At 45.8% G+C, this 20,365-nt stretch overlaps 1 protein-coding gene across 4 annotated transcripts in view; it reads left to right on the top strand.

Moving 5' to 3' along the window:
- Nucleotides 1-20,365, top strand: part of nav2a (neuron navigator 2a) — a 566,581-nt gene that overhangs the window by 161,573 nt on the left and 384,643 nt on the right. For all 4 annotated transcript variants that reach the window (XM_059652190.1, XM_059652189.1, XM_059652188.1 and 1 more), the window contains exons 2-3: nt 5,369-5,486; nt 13,647-13,699. In XM_059652190.1, the coding sequence (XP_059508173.1) occupies nt 5,369-5,486; nt 13,647-13,699 (171 nt within the window). The remainder of the gene's footprint in view (nt 1-5,368; nt 5,487-13,646; nt 13,700-20,365) is intronic.

Here is a 20,365-nt window from a genome sequence, read left to right as displayed (position 1 = left end):
ACTTGTCCACTTTTGGGTGAAAATCCACTATCTGCCCCCTGTGTCTTTAGAGCAAGATGCCATGTGAATGCAAGTCTTATTTCTTTTCAAGTGTTTTTGGCCTGGCTATGTTTGTAGGTTATTTGACAGTCCGTTCTTTGATGGTGGAATTCTTTGAGGACGTTACTTGCATGGTGGACAATGGGGAACCTGTGGATGTGATGTATCTGGATTTCCAGAAGGCATTTCACAAGGTGCCACTCCAAAGGCTACTACATAAGATAAAGTTGCATGGTATCACAGGTTATGTATTGGCATGGAGCGAGGATTGGTTGACTAGTAGAAAGCAAAGAGTCGGGGTAAATGGGTGTTTTTCTGTTGGCGGTCAGTGGCTAGTGGTGTGCCTCAGGGATCAGTGTTGGGACCATAATTGTTTACAATTTACACAGATGATTTGGAGTCAGGGTCTAAGTGTGGTGTGTCAAAATGTGCAGATGATACTAAGGTGAGTGTTAGAGCAAAGTGTGCAGAAGACACTGAAAGTCTGCAGAGGGATGTAGATAGTCTAAGAGAGTGGGCAAAGGTCTGGCAGATGGAGTACAGTGTTGACAAGTGTGAGGTCATCCATTTTGGTAGGAACAACAGGAAAATGGACTGTGTTTTAAATGATAAAAAAAATTTTCAGCATACTGCTGTGCAGAGGGACTTGGGTGTCCTTGTGCATGAATGGCTAAAAGTAGGATTGCAGGTGCAGCAGTTAATTAAAAAGGCAAATGCAATTTTGTGTGCCATTGCTCAAGGGATGGAGTTTAAAAACAGTGAGGCTATGCTGCAACTGTACAGGGTCCTGGTGTGCAGTTTTGGTCTCCTTACTTGAGAAGATATGCAAGCACTGGAGGGGGTGCAGAGGAGATTCACTCCGTTGATTCCAGAGTTGAGAGGGTTGGATTATGAGAAGAGACTGAGTAGACTGGGGATTATACTCATTGGAATTCAGAAGAATGAGGGGAGATCTTATAGAAACATATGAGATTATGAAGGGAATAGATAAGGTGGAGGCAGGGAGGTTGTGTCCGCTAGCAGTGGAACTAGCACTAGAGGGCATCATCTCAAAATAAAGGGAAACAGATGTAGGACTGAGGTCAGGAGAAACTTCTTCACCCAAAGGGTTGTGAATCTGTGGAATTCCCTGCCTAGTGAAGTGGTTGAAGCTACCACGCTGAATGTTTTTAAGGCAAAGCTAGATAAATTTTTGAACAGTAAAGGAATTAAGCATTATGGTGAGTGGGCGGGTAAGTGGAACTGAGTCTCAAAAGGATCAGTCATGATCTTATTGAATGTTGGGGCAGGCTTGAGGGGCGGGATGGCCTACTCCTGCTCCTAGTTCTTATGTTCTTATATCATGGCGATGGATATTAGACAAGGTCATGTCTTTGCAAGGATCAGGAAGCAGCATAAGACCATAAGGCATAGACACCCCTAGATTCTAACCTGTTTGTAATACTAGCTTGTTATTTAACATTCTGGGAACTGTTTATACAAGTAAGCTAAGGGTGAGGCTGTACATTAGAATCACCTTTCTCTCTCCAGAGACTGCTGTCACATGGTTTATTATACCATTACCAATACAGGCTGCCATTTACATGTTTGCGTAGTGACCCGTTATACTACATGGCCCATTGCTGGAAAATTCTAGTTCTTTCCTGTGGGCACCTTTTTTGCCCAGGTTGCTGGAAAATAATTAGGTCAAATGCCTGAACCCAGCTCTCAAATGCGTTCAAAAATAAAAGGCAATTGGAAAGCCCATGGGTTAATATCTAACTCAGGTTGGAATAAGAAACAAAGGCGAAATACTCCATACCATACATGGACCACTGGACCCTTGAAACTCTCAGAATTACTTTTTCAAAAGGCAGCAAATTATAAACAGACAAGGAGTTAAAATGTATCTTATCACCAAATATAGACACTTTTCAATGTTAGATTCATAAGATTGCCAATCATATTAATTTTCCCCTAACCTAAACTAATAGAAATAGTTCTGACTTTGTTATAGTTATTAACAGTTCACTACCAAGATTTATAACTCTTGTGTTTATTCCTCAACTTTAAATATATTTCAGCTGGTTGAACCAGGAGACTAGTTTTGGAGGAAATATGCAGAAATGCTGTCAGTATGTTGATGAATTCGAATAAAATTGTAATTTTCTGAATTGATAGTTTGCAGCAGTGCAGTGTCAGATGAACCATTCCAAATGCTGGTGAGGCAGTAGCTCTGGACGGTGTATGATTAAATTAATAGACAAAGGATGGAGAATATTAAGTATTTTGAATGCTTGATATAAGCAACCACTGTACTGAAGGCACATCACCTATACCGAACCAGGGATCTCCATGAAAATATGGTGTTTGCGAAATAAATGTGTCAGAGAACCAACTACTCTCTCTATTCCTGCACTATCAGCTCTGGAGTTCCTCAAAGCTCTGTCCTAAACTTCCTCCAAATTTTCATCTCGAACTTTGCCCCTTAGCCACCTAGCCTGAAAGCAGAATGCTGGTTATTAACCTGACAACATCCGGGCCTTCCTCGTGGCTACCTCTCTGATCTGCTCCACCACCTCAAAATTGTCATATTACTTGTCCAACCTCCAGTACAATGTGAAAAGAAAATGCCTTTTAGCTAACTATTGGGAAGATTGAAACTATTTGCTGGAAATTTTGATTCCTCTCAGTAGTAAAATTGAGCAGGGTGTCCCTGCACTTACCAACATCAGTACTTCAACAGCAGAGGTCATCTCTTGGACCTGTTGAGCCCCTAAATGGCCGACTAGCAACTCATAAGTAACCAATTAATGACCACTTTGAGGCCCTCTTCCTGCAGATGCAGGCACACGCTGACTTGGTGTAGTCATGGGGGTGCGAAGAGGAAGGGGTTCTCTCATCATCCCTCCAGCCTCATCCCTGATTTATTCTGATTCGTCATGGTGATGCCACCCTGCTTAAGTACCAGCCCAGGCGCCTCCTTGATTCCTGATTGGTTACTGAGTATAGTCCCATCATACAGCCACCAATGGGGTGATGCTGGGATTGGAGCTGCTGGCCATTTGTCTGAGACAGTCTTCCTTTCTGGGGCTAGTAGCCATGCCCTTCGGCGATATCAGGTGTGAGGGGCTTCTGTTGTGCACAGACACCAGAAGATGTGAAAGCACTTTCTTTGAACTGAAGTTCCTCAAGGATATTTAATGGAGATGTTTAAAATAATGAAGGGATTTGATGGTAGAGATTGGTTGCCAGTTGCCACAAAGCAACAAACTGAAGTCACTTGGGAAATGAAACCGAATAGTGAGTTGTTATAGTCAGAACACCTGACTGAGTGATGGAAGCAGACTCAAACTATCCTTCGAAGGAGAATTGAATAAGCGGATGCTGGAACAATTTGCAAGATGAATTGGGGAGGAAGAGGGTGTGATTGAGCAGCTCGTTCAAAGAACGAACACTGGCACTCAGGGCCATATTACCTCCTGTGTTGTAAACCTTTTTCATTCTCAGAAGATCATCTGTTCCCCTGGGGATTCATCGATCTACCCACTGCAGCACTACCCGCTGTCATTCTGAGGCAGATTGGCCAGATTTCACTCGCTCACTAGCTGCTGTACAGTGACTAGAACCCAGCTTCCACAGTCCCAATGCGGGCTACCAATCTTTCCAAAGACCACCACCAGAAAGTGTTACATGGCTGTGCATTGGGAAAGTGCAATGTAAGACAATAAGAAATAGGAACAGGGTTAGGCCATTTGGGCCCTTTGAGCTTGCTCTGCCCTTCAGTCGGGTCATGGTTGATCTGACATTCCTCATGTCCACTTTCCAACCCTTTCCCTGTAACCCGTGATTCCCCGACTGGTCGAGATTCTTTCTATCTCAGCCTTATGCACAAGGAATCTGCCCCCACAGGTCTCTGTGGTAAGGAGTTCTAAAGACTCACAACCCTCTGAGAGAATAAATTTGTCCTTATCTCAGTCTGAAATTGGTGCTGCTTCATTCTGAGTCTATGACCTCTAGCCTTAGAGTCTCCCATGAGGGGAAACACTGAGCGATAATGCCCCATATTGTGGGAAAGCCAATCAATATACCACTAGCGAGTTTTGAGAAGATTTGTAGCTCAGGTTGAGGTTCTGGATGTGAGTTTGCTCGCTGAGCTGGAAGGTTAGTTTTCAGACGTTTCGTCACCATTCTAGGTAACATCATCAGTGAGCCTCCGACGAAGTTTCGGAGCTTCGTCGGAGGCTCACTGATGATGTTACCTAGAATGGTGACGAAACGTCTGAAAACTAACCTTCCAGCTCAGCGAGCAAACTCACATCCAGAATATACCACTCACTCAAACTGGTTAGTGCTCACATGTTGAACTGTATTCGAGCAAGAATTACATCTGATGTTAATGTCTGAAATTCACCACACACAAAAATGTTTCTCCCATAATCCAGAAAGTTTTATAATTATACTTGAAGAAAACAAAGTTTCATTTGTAGTTAAATTCTCACAACCAGTGCTTCCAAACTGACTATCTTGGAATATTTATATATCGTTTGGCTCCAAGTGCCTTTTGCATTCTGCAAAATATTAATGTTGCCAAAAAAATTAAGTATTCTTGAGTACAGTGAAAGCTCATTACTGTTAGCTTAAAAAGTCATTGTTGAGAGGAGTTCATGACGTGTAAATTCTTGTATCTACGTAGTGGTTGGTTCAGCTGAAGAGAATGTGTGTGTGTATGGAGCACGTGTGTGTGTGTGTGTGTTTGTGCGTGTATCTATGTGCATATATGTGTGTCACTCTGTGTGTTTATGTGCGGAGTGTGTGTATTTGCATGGATTACAGTGAGGAAGATAGTAAAACTATCCAAGCAAACGTAACAGAAAGAATGTGTGCAAATTACAGAAAGGCTGTGCTATAAGTCCAAATATAAAGATGTACATAGAGTATGCAGTAGTTCAGAAGTCAACTGTTAGATCTTTCTAGAATGTACAATCAATGCCAGTCATTAACTACTCTTGCTTTATCATTATATCAGTAAGTTGTCTCTGACTCACTAATTCATTGTGCTGTAAGGGATTCTTTGGTGTTCTTTAAGTACTCTTTTCAAAATTCTGAATGTTCTCACTGTGCAATACTTGATAATTATGCAGCACAGTGATCTGCATGTAAATAGAAAGCATGAATTCCTGGAAAAATACATTTCAGATTCAAGCTTCTAATCAAATGCTATTCATTGCTTGTATAATGCTCAAGTACATTCACAATACTGTGCTTTCAGTATTGAGAATGCACAACATATTGAATGACTTGGTCTTGATTGCTGGAGTGAAACAATGAACTTTGTTTTGTTCAACAGATTTACACCGACTGGGCCAATCATTACCTGGCAAAGTCTGGCCACAAGCATCTTATCAGGGACCTGCAACAGGATGTGAGGGATGGTGTGCTCCTGGCTGAGATCATTCAGGTTGTAGGTGAGCAGTGCCTTTAATCCCTTTGGTGCAGTTCTCAGGAAAAGGAAATTGATTTTGTCGGCTTTGGTGGTGTCATTTCCCCAACACTGGAACAACAACAGATTTCAATAGCGTTAAATCCAGAATAGACAGCCGAATTTGTTACAGTTTCAGACTCATGATCATGTTTAAAGTAACAAATCGCTTCCTTGAGTGCGTTGCCTACTTTGACAATCTTTGTTGAAGCCAGAAATGGATGTGTTAGAGATATTTGGGCTCACAATCAGGTTTTTTTTTAGATTGTAGCCCCTCCTTCCACTCAAACCTGTTCCTTGCTTAGTTACAATTTCCCCATAATAGTTTAATGTAGGAAAGAGAAATGATGGAGCTCCGACAAATTATTTTATTGAAGGTGATCTTGTTGCGAGAAGCACGATTATGGGAGAACACTAAGGACTGTGGAGACTGAAGGTCAGAGACAAAAACAGAAATTGCTAGAGAAATTCAATCCAGCAGCATCTATGGAGAGAGAAAACGGAGTTAATGTTTTGTGATGAAGAGTCGCCAGACTCGAAACGTTAAATCTGCTTTCTCTCCACAGCTGCTGGCAGACCTGCTGAGTTTCTCCAGCACTTTCTGTATTCATTTCAGATTCTGATGGGACTTGACAGGCTAGATGTTGAGTGCACTAGTCTGGTGGATTACCAGCCCAGTTCCCTTAAACTGTGTACATGTGCAGTTCTTCCTTGCTTGGTGTGCACCACGCCAACATCCGCGGCAGCATTGACTCCTGGTTCTGGAAGCTATGGCTGCTCATAAACTTTGGAGCTCCACCCAGAGAGAAACAAATGAGAGGAAACCCTGATTCAGAGGCTGTTCCATTCTTACAGGGAATCTGGAACTAAGGCACACGCTTTAAAATTAAGGAGTTGCCCATTTGAAATGGGAGTATATATGGGGGTGTATAGGGGAGAGCCACCACCAAATATGTGGCTAATTCATGGCATTTAAATTCAGTCGATTACTGGTGGCAACCCTGGGGACCTGGGGTAGAGTGTGTTGCATGCAGCAGCCCTGTATAACCACTGAATACAGTGGTTCACGGACTCCCAGCCCAGCTGTTTATTTTGTGGCACTGTGGACACTGTGGATCATGTATATATTGGTTGTAGGTGTTTCCACCTCCTTTTCTTTTAGTGTGTTGCAACATCTTTGTTTTTGGTTGCACTTCAGCCCCACACTTCTCGCCTGTGGGCACCTGGTGCGGAGGGTCGTGCTCAGATTGGAGCAGCTCCTTGTGAGTCTGCACCCGGGCCTGGCCAGGCGGCTATGAACAGGCCCAGGTGGGGAATCATGAGGGGGGTCATCTCTGCAAACTGCCTGCCCCTGTTCTGCAGTTACCTTCGAGTCCACGTGTCCTTGGAGAGAGAGCATGTGGTGCCCATCAGTGCTCTCTGTGATGTTAGAGAGAGGTGGTCACTGCAGAGGATACATTGCTTCATTCCCCCTCCAACTCCATTTTGATTTAGTCCCCTCCGTCTATCCCTACAGCCCTCCCACTTTTTGATGCTGGCAATCCCCTTAACATGCTTTTGTTGTAAATATTGAATTGACCTTGTAACAGGCATTTTCCTGGAGGCAGACAATCCTGCTAAGACATCACCTCTGCTATAAGGACACAGAAGGCCAACTCCTGCCCTTGCCTTTAACCCCACTTCCTCCACACCTGCAGCCTGTGCTGTCCCCCACCCCAGTAAACCTTTCTGCTAGGCCTGGTCCTCAGCCCACCAACCATTGATGAGCATCATTCCTAGCAGGCTGCACAAACAGCCAACTTTCCGACAGGCAGGATGGGACATCCTGCCTGGTGGGTTACATGGCAGGGCTTTGAATTACCCCAATCTGGGAAAAATGAGGGGGAATATGGGGGTATTACATTAAATTCATGAACGGAACCCGAATGTTGCTCGCTAGGCCAGCATTTGTTGCCCATCCCTAAATGTCCAAAGGCTGTAGGAGTGGAGTTGAACGTGGGCCGGAACACATAAGAGATGTTAGTGAATCAGTTCGGTTTGTTTTCCAACAATCGACAATGGTTTCATGAATATCACTAGACTCTTAATTCCAGATTCTCTCCAATACAAATTCCACCATCTGCCTTGGATTTGAACCTGAGTTCGCAGAACATTACCTCGGTCTCTGGATTACTAGCTCAGTCACAAGAACCTGAAGCCAGCTCATTCCCTCAGAGGACACTGGTGGCTCAGTGGTTAGCACTGCAGCCTCACAGCACCAGGCACCCGGGTTCAATTCCAGCCTCGGGCAACTGTCTGTGTGGAGTTTGCACATTCTCCCCGTGTCTGCATGAGTTACCTCCGGGTGCTCCAGTTTCCTCCCACAGACCAAAGATGTGCAGACTAGGTGGATTGGCCATGCTAAATTGCCCATCGTGTTCATGGGTGCATAGATTAGGGGGATAGGTCCAGGTGGGATGCTCTGTGTGTCAATATGGGCCTGTTTCCACACAGTGATGATTCTATGAATCCCTGACCAATAAAGGCATGCATACCAAATGCTTTCTTCACTCTCCTAGCTACCTGTAATTCCACTTCCAAGAAACATTCGACAAGGTTCTTCACGGGAGACTGGTTAGCAAGGTTAGATCATGTGGAATGCATGGAAAAGCTAGCCATTTGGATACAAAATTGGCTCAAAGGTAGGAGACAGAGGGTAGTAGTGGAGGGATAGTAGGAACTGCCGATGCTGGAGACTCTGAGATAACACGGTGTGAAGCTGAATGAACACAGCAGACCATGCAGCATCAGAGGAGCAGGGATGTTTGACGTTTCGGGTCGAGATCCTTCTTCAGAAATGAGGGAGGGGGAGAGGAAGGGGATTCTGAAATAATTAGGGAGACAGGGGGAGGCAGATAGAAGATGGATAAAGGAGAAGATAGGATAAGAGGAGACAGACAGGTTAAAGAGGCAGGGTTAGAGCCAGTGAAGGTGAGTGTAGGTGGGGAGTTGGGGAGGGGATAGGTCAGTCCGGGGAGGATGGACAGGTCAGGAGGGTGGGATGAGGTTAGTGCATAGGAGATGAGGGTGGGGCTTGAGGTGGGAGGAATGGTGAGGGAGGCAGGGACTAGCTGGGCTGGTTTTGGGATGTCGTCGGGGGAGGGGAAATTTTGAAGCTTGTGAAGTCCACATTGCTACCCTTGGGCTGCAGGATTCCCAAGCGAAATATGAGATGCTGTTCCTGCACCTCTCGAGAGGTGTCATTGTGGCAATGCAGGAGGCCCAGGATGGATATGTCGTCTGAGGAGTTGAGGGGGTGGGGGTGGGGGTGAGTTGAAATGATTCACGACTGGGAGGTGTAGTTATTTATTGTGAGCTGGGCGTAGGTGTTCTGCAAAGTGGCCCCCAAGCCTCCGCTTCGTTTCCCCGATGTACAGGAGGCCACGACAGGAACAGCGGATACAGTATATCACATTAACAGATGTGCAGGTGAATATCTGTTTGCTGTGAAAAATCTTCTTAGGCCCACCGCTGACGTCACTCCGCCCATCACCTTCACAGCCAGCATCTCGAGACAAGACAATGATGCTGACCCCTGCCGAGTCTTCACCATCCCCCCAGACCTCCCCCTTACTGAGGACAAATGGCCAATCCATGGCCAATCCACTCTAACCTGCACATCTTTGGACTGTGGGAGGAAACTGGAGCACCCGGAGGAAACCCACGCAGACACAGGGAGAATGTGCAAACTCCACACAGACAGTCACCTGAGGGTGGAACCAAACCCCGGTCCCTGGCGCTGTGAGGCAGCAGTGCCAACCACTGAGCAACTGTGCCACCCTAAGGTGGGAGTTAAGGAGGGAGAATGGGGAGAAGGTGTTGAGGCTGTTTGGATGTTCAGTGATACTTTTTTCAAGAACCGCAACTTCCCCTCCACAGTCCTCAATAAAGAACTCACCTTTGTCCCCCTCCACCAACACATCGATGAAAATAACTCTTGGTTGCACATTCAGCAGTTCTCCTGCCGCGTCCGCCTCGGCACCAATTTCTTTAATCATGAGCCTAACGCTCCCTCTGCTGACCCTTTCTTTCACCTCCAACACAAGCCCTCCTCCTGGACACCACCCCAAGGCCTGCTACCCTCCCTCGACCTCTTCATCTCTAATTGTCATTGAGACATTGATCGCCTCAACCTCTCCACCCCTCTCACCCACTCTAACCTCTTCCCTGCAGAACAGGCAGCCCTCCGCTCCCTCCACTCCAATCCCAACCTCACCATCAAACCCGCAGACAAGGGACACACAGTTGTAGTATGGTGCACTGGCCTCTACATTGCTGAGGCCAGGCACCAACTCTCCGATAGCTCCTCCTACCGCCCCCTGGATCATGACCCCACCCCTGAGCACCAAACCATCACCTCCCAAACCATCCACAACCTCATCACCTCAGGTGACCTCCCAACCACAGCCTCCAACCTCATGGTTCCCCAACCCGGCACCGCCTGCTTCTATCTCCTTCCCAAAATCCACAAACCTGCCTGCCCTGGTCGACCCATTGTCTCTGCCTGATCCTGTCCCACCGAACTCATCTCCTCCTATTTGGACTCCATTTTCTATCCCTTTGTCCAGGAACTCCCTACCCATGTCTGTGACACCACCCATGCCCTCCACCTCCTTCAGAACTTCCAATTCTCCGGTCCCCAACACCTCATTTTTACTGTGGACATCCAGTCCCTACACGCCTTTATTCCCCATGCAGATGGCCTATAGGCCCTCTGCTTCTTCCTGTCCCACAGGCCCAACCAGTCCCCCTCCACTTATCCAAACTCATCCTCACCCTCAACAACTTCTCCTTTAATTCCTCCCCCTTCCTACACACGTAGGGGGTGGCCATGGGTACCCGCATGGGCCCAAGCTATGCCTGCCTCTTTATAGGGTATGTGGAACAATCCCTTTTCCAAAGTTACACTCGTCCTATCCCCCATCTCTTCCTCTGTTACATTGATGACTGTTTCGGTGCCGCCTTGTGTTCCCACGAGGATCTCAAACAGTTCGTCCACTTCACTAACACCTTCCACCCAAACCTTAAGTTTACCTGGACCAGCTCTGACACCTGTCTCTCCTTCCTAGACCCCTTTATCTCCATCTCCGGCATCCACTGGAAACCGATATCCATTTTAAGCCGACTGACTCCCACAACTACCTAGGATATTCCTCCTCTCACCCACCTTCCTGTAAAAAGACCATCCCCTATTCCCAATTCCATCGCCTCTGCCACATCTGCTCCCAAGATGAGGCATTCTACTCCCGAACATCCCAGATATCTACTTTTTTCAAGAACCGCAGCTTCCCCTCCACAGTGATCGAAAATGCCCTCGACCGTTTTTCCCGCAATTCTCACACCCCCTATCCGCAATCATAACCAAAACAGAATCCCTCACATCCTCGTGTACCACCCCGCCAACCTCCAAATCCAACACATCATCCTCCAACATTTCCGCCATCTGTAATCCGACCACACCGCCAAAGACATTTTCCCCTCCCCACCCTTATGTGCTTTCCAGAGGGACCACTCTCTCTGTGACTCCCTTGTCCGCTCCACATTCCCCTCCAGCCACACCACACCTGGCACTTTTCCCTACAACCACAGGAAGTGCTACCCTGCCCCTTCATCTCCTTCCTCACCCCCATTCCAGACTTTTCACATCCAACAGATGTTCACCTGCACATCTGTTAACGTGACATATTGTATCCGCTGTTCCCGTTGTGGTCTTGTCTACATCGGGGAAGCCAAGCGGAGGCTTGGGGACCGCTTTGCAGAACACCTCCGCTCAGTTCGCAACAAACAACTGCACCTCCCAGTCGCGAACCATTTCAGCTCTCTCACCGCGCCCCCCCCCCCCCCCCAACTCCTCGGACGACATGTCCATCCTGGCCCTCCTGCAGTGCCACAATGATGCCACCCGAAAGGTGGTAGTGGAGGGTTGCTTTTTGGACTGGAGGCCTGTGACCAGCGGTGTCCCACAACGATCGGTGCTGGGTCCTCTGCTTTTTGTCAAATATTTTGCTGACCTGACCTTAGTAATCACTTGTTTTGAATGCCTGAAAGTCTCCAGTTAGTTTTCTCCTTTTTCCTTGAACCTCCCTGTGCTGCTCAATCTGTTCAAAATCTCCTTGAGAACTGTGGTTTTCGTGCCCAGTCACAGATTCTCACTGCCTCCCATGAGCTTGGTGTCCACTTTAGCTCTTTCATCTTTACTTCATCTTTCTGGTAGCTCTTGCCCTGCAGTAGAGCGTCATGAGCTGACGGCCCACACCAGGGTTGGAGCATGCTATGCTCATTGTAATCATAGATCATAGAATCCCCTACAATGTGGAAACAGGCCCTTTGGCCCAACATGTCCACTCCGACCGTCAGAACATCCCACCCTGACCCATGCCCCTATAACTCACCTAATCTACACATCCCTGGACACTATGGGCAATTTAGCCTACCAATCCACCTAACCTGCACATCTTTGGACTGTGGGAGGAAACTGGAGCACCTGGAGGAAACCCACGCAGACACAGGGAGAATGTGCAAACTCCACACAGACAGTCACCTGAGGGTGGAATCGAACCCGGGTCCCTGGCGCTGTGCGGCTGCAGTGCTAACCACTGAGCCACCGTGCCGCCCTAAGGTGGGAGTTAAGGAGGGAGAATGGGGAGAAGGTGTTGAGGCTGTTTGGGTGTTCAGTGATGCTGTTTTTTGCTTGAGATGCTAAAGCTGAATTTTTGTATTCGGGTATTAAAAGATCTCTAGGAATGGCATTTGAGTAGAGCAGGGGAATTCTGCCAGTATCCCAAACAACATTTGTCCCATAGCTAGTAATCCCAAATAAAAAATTGACTTATAAGACTGATGAGATTTACGAGCAGAAGTAGACCATTCAGACCATTGAACCACTCTCCCATTCAATGAGATCATGGCTGGTCTGATAGTTTTCAACCCCATTTTCCTGCCTTTTGCTTTATTCTTTCCCTGAAAAGGCATCTGAAGCAGCGTCTTTGAAAAGTTTTAAGGCAGAGGTGAATCAATTCTGGGTGAGAAAGGAGATAAAAGACTAGCAGGAATTTGGACTTGTGGCCATATTCAGATCAGTTTGGATCTTATGAATGGTGAAGTAAGATTTATTTTTGTTTATTCATTCATGGGATGAGGGCATCACTGGCCAGGCAGCAGTCATTACCCATCCCTATTTTCCCAGAGAGCAGTTCAGAGTTAACCACATTGCAGTGTGCCTGGAATCATACATCGGCCAGACTAGGTAAGGATGGCAGTTTCCTTCCCTAAAAGACATTAGTGAACCAGATGGGTTTTTCCTGACTATTGACAATGGATTCATGGTCACCATTAGTTTCTTAAATCCTGATTTTTTTTGTTTAAATTGAATTCAAATTCCACCATCAGCCATGGTGGGATTTGAACCTGGGTCTCTCGGACATTATCTGGGTTTCTGGATTAACAGCCTAGTGATAATACCACTTGGCCATTGCCTTGCAGGCTGAATGGCCTGCTCCTGTACCATGTGTGCACATTTGAGCGGTTTTGTGTGCTAACAACAGGACTGCTGTGTCAGATATAGGTGAACATCAACACAGGGTGGCATGAGTTGGCACAGTGGGTCTATATGTAAGTCTTTGTCATGCTTGAACAGTTGGCAGCAGGTGGGGACAGGAAAAATCAATTGATAGACACGAGGTAGACAAAGTATTTGAACTCCAGCAGCTAATTGCACTTACACGGAGACTTCATGCAGTTTCCATCCGTGCTATCCCTGTCTATTTTTTTTTTGTGTTCAGAATAGTCATGAAACCTAATCCTGCCCAAGACAGTATGGCATACTTGACCCACCCCATGCATGCAGACAGTTGATGGAAAGCAAAGAGGAACACGCGTGGAAGGGGTTAAGCATAGCTGTTGTGCAGTTGTCTGCTTTTAAAGGATGACCTTGCTCCTCAGCTGCTATGGGTTGGGTAGATGCCACCCAGCAGAAAACAGTGCGTAATCCTAACGAGTGTATCTCTGCTTTGGTGAGGTTGCTTGTTGATGATCTGCCCTACTTCCAAAGAGCTATTCTGCTCAATAAGCTGAGAAATTTAAACACACCACTTCCTTCATTTTTCAGCAAACGAAAAGATTGAAGACATCAATGGCTGTCCGAAGAATCAATCTCAGATGGTAAGTAACCTATTCACTTTCTCACCCTCCTCCATTTCAGACATTGCACTGTAGAAATAGAGCAGTTTATTGTCAGAGTTACTTCACTGGAATGAGTTTTGAAATTGCTCTGCATGTTTCAGAATTGGTTGATTCAAGCACTTGAATACATTAATCTAAATAAAAGAATTTACTCTGTTGCTTGTGTAGATTAGATTGGGGGTAATATTCAGCACAGGCTAACATGCTAATCCTCACAAAGAAAGGAAAATCCCACCTCATGAAAAATGTTCATTTGTGAGCTTTTTAAGAAGGTTGTCAACATAGTGTGTAATATTTTGTGTTAATTTTCGCAAGTAATGTTTTTCGTTGGTCTCACAATCATTTCTTTTGGAATGAGCTCTTCTTCCCAGATTGGTTGTCTAGCACACTCGCTTGGATGGAAATAAAAATAGTGTTGGAATCCTGAAGTTATTTGGAATTGAAAATCTAATTTGCTTGTAATCCCTACTTTAAAATAGCAAGGCCATGGAGCAAAAATATGCAGGCAGGTTAAATTTAGTGCAGTTGCTGTGTTTTGAGGAGGGGCAGCAGATGATTGATGAACTGATTCAAAGAATAACAAAGTGTGTCGAAAGAAGCACATTATTTGGAATCACACTTTAAGAGAAAGAAAAGCTAGGACAGCTTTGTATCTGGATAAATGGATAAATGAGCACAATGACGCAGCGACTTGGATTTCCCAGTGGGGCTGCTGTGAGGAAGTAAGGAGTAGCTGTTCTCTTGTATCATGCTGCTACATTCCTGATTTGTAGTCAAATGGAGACTAGACATTCCTCACTAGGGACGTGGATATCACCATTAATCCAGTCTTGCATGGCTGCTTGTTAAGGGTTAAGAGGCTGGTGGTGATGGGGGTTGGGTGAGCATCTGGTAGATAGGAAAGTGGAGTTAAGTCCATTGTCAGATCTGCCATGATCATATTGAATGCTGCTCCTGCTCATTACAACAATCCAACCTCAAGCCCAACACAAATAAGACAAAACGAGGAAGGATTTGCTTTGACGACACAGATTCTGCCAGATCTGCTGAGTTTCTCCAGCAATTTGTTCCAAAGATAACAGAGCTGTTGGCAACAGGTCAGTCCCTAATGCCAATCAGTGCATGCCTCAAGGAGAGGATGGGGAGCGATAAGACGATAGTCAAATGTTTGTGTACTGTCAAGTGAAAGTACTAATACTGAGAATCTGAAATAAAGACAGAAAATGCTGGAAGCACTGTGCGGGATTGGCAGCCTCTCGAAAGGACATTTGCATAGCCTCAGTGTTTGCCCCACCTCCTGATGTTGCTCCCCTGTCCTCAGGTCAATGATGTGCTTGCTTGTGGTTGCCAGCATCACCTCTTCTCTTTCTCACCTTTTCCAGAGGCCAATTATCTTGCAATTGCTTCCTTGAGTTTCTCAATCAGCTTCTCACTCTATAAACCGACCAGAACATGTGGGTACAATTTGGTGGAAAGATTGGGTTTACACCTCAATGTGGGAAACTGCGAGCAACATGCATGGTGCTGATTGGAAGCTGATGATTAAAAGGTGAATAAAGTATTTCTTAGCCTTAGTACATAGCCTCATTACAATGCAGCAGTGAGTCATTGGATTTAGAACCTCCCAGGTTTAGTCATTACTCTGCAATCATATTCCTTATATTAACTTCAGGAAGGGTGCCAGGGAGTGCATGAGGCACAGGAGTTGAGGCAGAATCTAACTTGGCCCAGAGATAGCAAGAACTGCCGATACTGGAGTCTGAGCAGGAAGGGTCCCGATCCAAAACGTCAACTTTCCTGCTCCTCTGATGCTGCCTGGCCTGCTGCATTCCTGCAGCTCCACTCTGTGTTGTATCTAACTTGGCTTGATGGTTCCCTGAACAAAATAGTATCAAGACCTGAGAACTGATGTCGATTAACTAACACAATATGAATAATAGCCCATGGACTGAAATGTTAAAAGGCTCCCAAAGCCTGTCACATGTTACTTTGTGAAAAATAAGGTAGATGAAATTTTCTTTGAACCGGTCTTAACTCCATAAATATTTCTAGCTCTTATATATCAACGTGCCAGCACATTAATGCTCGAGCTCACAGCCTGTTCCCTTTGTGCGAATTTTCACGGTTGGCATCTGGAAACCATTGTTTGATCTCTCTGTGTGAATGTCAGACAGGCTTGCATTTATGTTTCAATCCAGTAATACCAGAAAATCCCCAAGCAATTTGCAGAGTCATAGAGCAATTTGCAGAGTCATAGAGCAATTTGCAGAGTTATAGAGCTGTACAGCATGGAAACAGACCCTTGGGTCCAACTCATCCATGCCAACGAAATATCCTCAATTAACCTAGTCCCATTTGCCAGCTTTTGGCCCATATCCCTCTAAACCCTTCCTCTTCATATACCCATCCAGATGCCTTTTAAATGTTGTAATTGTACCAGCCTCCACCACTTCCTCTGGCAGCTCATTCCACACATGCCCCACCCTCTGTGTGAAAAAACTGCTCCTTAGGTGCCTTTTAAATTTTTCCTCTCTCACCTTAAACTAATGCCTTCGAATTTTGGACACCTATGTGGGAAATGAAGTCACTGTTGTAGCAAAGGAAACAGAGCAGCAATTTTAAAAATTTAATTCATTCACAGGATGTGGGCACTGCTGATCATGCCAGCTGTTATTGCCCATCGCCAGATAAAAGTCAACCAGTAGGATGGGTCAATGTGGCTCAGACCAGTTAATCTTCCTGAAAGCACAGAAGTAAACCAGATGGCTATTTTGCAGAAATTTGCCTGTGATTGCCATTAGGTTCTTAATTGAGACTTTTATTGAATTTAAATTTCACTGCTGCAATGCCAGAACCTAGGTCCCCAGAGCTTTACTTGTGTCTCTGGGTTAATAGTTGAGCAAAAATACCGCTCGACCATCACCTCCCCATTAGAGAAAAGAAAAGTCAATGATTCACAGTGAAATCTCACACAGACAATGAGGCAAATAGTCAGACAATCGCTTTTAATGGTGGCTGTGGTGGGAATATTGGACAAATTTGAGGGAGAGTTCTCTTTATCTTCTTTGAAAAGTGGCATGGATTCTTTTTTGCCACTCTGCAGGGTGTTGGGGCTTTGACTTGATGTTTTATCCAAAGAGACACTTCAGCTGTCGCTCACTCCTGCATTGGAAGGTCAGGAGGGCTTTTTGTGCACAGTTTTTTTGTCAGGGATTTGAACCCAATGTCTTCCATTCATGTGGAAGGGCTATTGAATCCAGGGATTCATAACTTCCATAAAACATCTAAACCGTAGAATTTCAAACCTGTCGCTTCATTTCCGGTTTCAAGCTTCATCTGTGACGTTTGTTCAGCTTTCTCAAATGTGGGCATCACTGGCTGGGCCCAGCATTTATTGCTCATCCCTAGTTCCCTTGATAAGGTGGTGATAAGCTGCCTCTTGAACTGCTGCAGTCCATGTTCTGTAGGTAGACTCAAAGTTTTGTTTGTGTGGGATTTACAGGATTTCGAACCAGAGACAGTGAAGGAACAGTGATATATTTCCAAGTCAGGATGGAGGGGGGACCTTTAGGGGATGCTGTTCCCATGTATCTGCTGTCTTTGTTCTTCAAGACGGAAGTGGTTGTGGGTTTGGAAGGCGCTGTCCAGCAAATTTCTGCTATGCATCTGGAAGATAGAACATAGAACATAGAACATTACAGCACAGTACAGGCCGTTCGGCCCTCGATGTTGTGCCAACCTGTCATACCGATCTGAAGCCCGTCTAACCTACACTATTCCATGTACGTCCATGTGCTTATCCAATGATGACTTAAATGTACCTGAAGTTGGCAAATCCACTACCGTTGCAGGCAAAGTGTTCCATTCCCTTACTACTCTCTGAGTAAAGAAACCACCTCTGACATCTGTCCTATATCTTTCACCCCTCAATTTAAAGCTATGCCCCTTTGTGCTCGCTGTCATCATCCTAGGAAAAAGACTCTCCCTATTCACCCTATCTTCCCCTCTGATTATTTTATATGCCTCAATTAAGTCACCTCTCAACCTTCTTCTCTCTCATGAAAACAGCCTCAAGTCCCTCAGCCTTTCCTCGTAAGACCTTCCCTCCATACCAGGCAACATCCTAGTAAATCTCCTCTGCACCCTTTCCAAAGCTTCCACATCCTTCTTATAATGCGGTGACCAGAACTGTACACAATACTCCAAGAGCGGCCGCACCAGAGTTTTGTACAGCTGCAGCATAACCTCTTGGTTCCGGAACTCGATCCCTCTATTAATAAAAGCTAAAACACTGTATGCCTTCTTAACAGCCCTGTCAACCTGGGTGGCAACTTTCAAGATGGTAGATGTTGCTGCTGCTTAGTGTCAGTGGTGGAAGGAGTGGATGCTTGGGGATGGGGCGCCAATCAAGCGGGTTGCTTTGTTCTTAGTGGTGTCGAGCTTCTGAATGCTGATGCAACTTCACCAATCCAGGCAACTCGGGGGAATATTCCATTCCACTCCGAACTTGTGCATTATAGATGGTGGACAGACTTTGGGAAATCAGGAGCAGAGTTACCTGTTGCAGTATTTCCAGCCTCTGACCTACTGTTGTGGACACGATGTGTATGTTCTTAGTTCAGTTGAGTTTCTGGTCAATGATAACCCTTAAGACATTGATAGTGGGGAAGTGATGATAACACCATTGAATGTCAAGGGCTGATGGTTAGTTTGTCTCCTGTTGGTGACGGTCATTGCCTGGTGTTTATGTGGTGGGGTTGTTACTTGCCACTTGTCAGCCCTACCCTGGATACTGGCCACATCTTATTGCTTTTGAACATGGTGTGCATCAGTATCTGAGGAGTTGCAAATGGTGCTGAACATCATGCTATCTCCAATGAACATCCCCACTTCTGACCTTATGATGGAGCGAAGGTCATGGATGAAGCAGCTGAAGATGGTTGGGCCTAGGACACTACCCCAAGGAACCTTTGCAGAAATATCATGGAGCTGGGATGACTGACCTCCAACAACCACAAACATCTTCTGTCTGCCAGGTATGGCTCCAGACATCTCAGAGTTTTTGCCCCGATACCCATTGATTCCAGTTTTGCTCAGGTTCCTTGACGCCACACCCAGTCGAATGCAGCCTTGATATCAAGGGCTGTCACTCTCACCTCACCTCTGGAATTCAGCTCTTTTGTCCATGTTTGAACCAAGGCTGTAATGTGATCAGGAGCCGAATGGGCCTGGTGGAACCCAAACTGGGCGTCACTGAGCAGGTTATTGCTGAGCAGGGGCTGCTTGATAGCACTGTTACTGACACCTTCCATCACTTTACTGATGATTTAGAGGAGACTGATGGGGTGGTGATTGGCCGGGTTGGATTTGTCCTGCTTTTTATGTACAGGACATACTTGGGCAATTTTCCACATTGTCGGGTAGATGCTAGTGTTGTAACTGTGCTGGAACAGCTTGGCTGAAGTTCATGTCTTTAGTCCTGTTGCCAGAATGGTGTCAGGGCTCATGGCCTTTGCAGTACCAAATGTATCTGACCATTTTTTGATATCAGTTGGGCTTAATTGGATTAGCCAAAGATGTGTATCTGTGATTATGGGGACCACTGGAGGAGGCCAAGATGGATCATCCACTCGGCACTTCTGGCTGATGATCGCTGCGAAAGCTTCAGCCTTACCTTTTACACAGATGTACTGGGTTCTTCCATCATGGGAATATTTGTGCAGCCTCCTCCTCCAGTGAGTTGTTTAATTGCCCACCACAATTCATGACTGGATGTGGCAGGACTGTGGAGCTTAGATCTGATCCGCTGGTTGTGGGATCGCTTAGCTCTCTCTATCACTTGCTCCTTTCGCCGCGTGTTGTGCAAGTAATCCTGTTTAGTGGCTTCACCAGGTTGACATCTCATCTTCAGGTAAGCCTGGTGCTGCTCCTGGCATGCCCTCCTGCACTCTCCATTGAATCAAGGTTGATCTCCTGGCTTGATGGTAATGGTTGAGTGGGGGGCCATGAGGTCACAGATTCTGCTGGAGTACAATTCTGCTGCTGTTGATGGCTCACAGCATCTCGTAGATGCCTACTCCTGAGTTGCTTTGTCTGTTCAAAGTCTGTCCCATTTAGCATGATGATAGTGCCACACAACTCAATGGAGGGTGTTCCAATGTGAAGACGAGACTTTGTCTCCATGAAGTATCTGCAGTGGTTATTCTTTTCGATTCTGTCATTGACAGATGAATTTGGAGCCAGCAGATCAGTGAGGATGAGGTCAAAAATCTTAAAATCTTACTGTTACCTGTAGGGTTTCCTTGGGCATCATTAATGCTTGGTTCAGAGACTTCCACTCTCCCCCGAAACAACAAATTGGACATTTACACCTTGCCTCAATATAGTTTTACTTAATGAAAACTATCTTTACCCACGACAGGGGAGCAGAATGTTAACTCTGATAAAAGCCATTCCCTAATCAACTCATCTAGCGCTGCTTTCAAAAGTGGGGGCCATTTAGCACCTTTCATGCTACGTTGGCTTCCAGTTACCTGTACAAAAGCACATCTCCCTTATCAGAGATAAAGGCTGCCTTGACATAACACCAGGATTATTGGATGTCACTGCCTTCCTTTGGTGAGTTATCAGTCATTGACATACATC

This window comes from Stegostoma tigrinum, chromosome 17 (assembly GCF_030684315.1).
Source record: "Stegostoma tigrinum isolate sSteTig4 chromosome 17, sSteTig4.hap1, whole genome shotgun sequence".
In the NCBI taxonomy this organism is placed as follows: domain Eukaryota; kingdom Metazoa; phylum Chordata; class Chondrichthyes; order Orectolobiformes; family Stegostomatidae; genus Stegostoma; species Stegostoma tigrinum.
The sequence above is the reverse complement of the archived record's forward strand: the minus strand, read 5'-3'. Positions and strand labels throughout refer to the sequence as shown.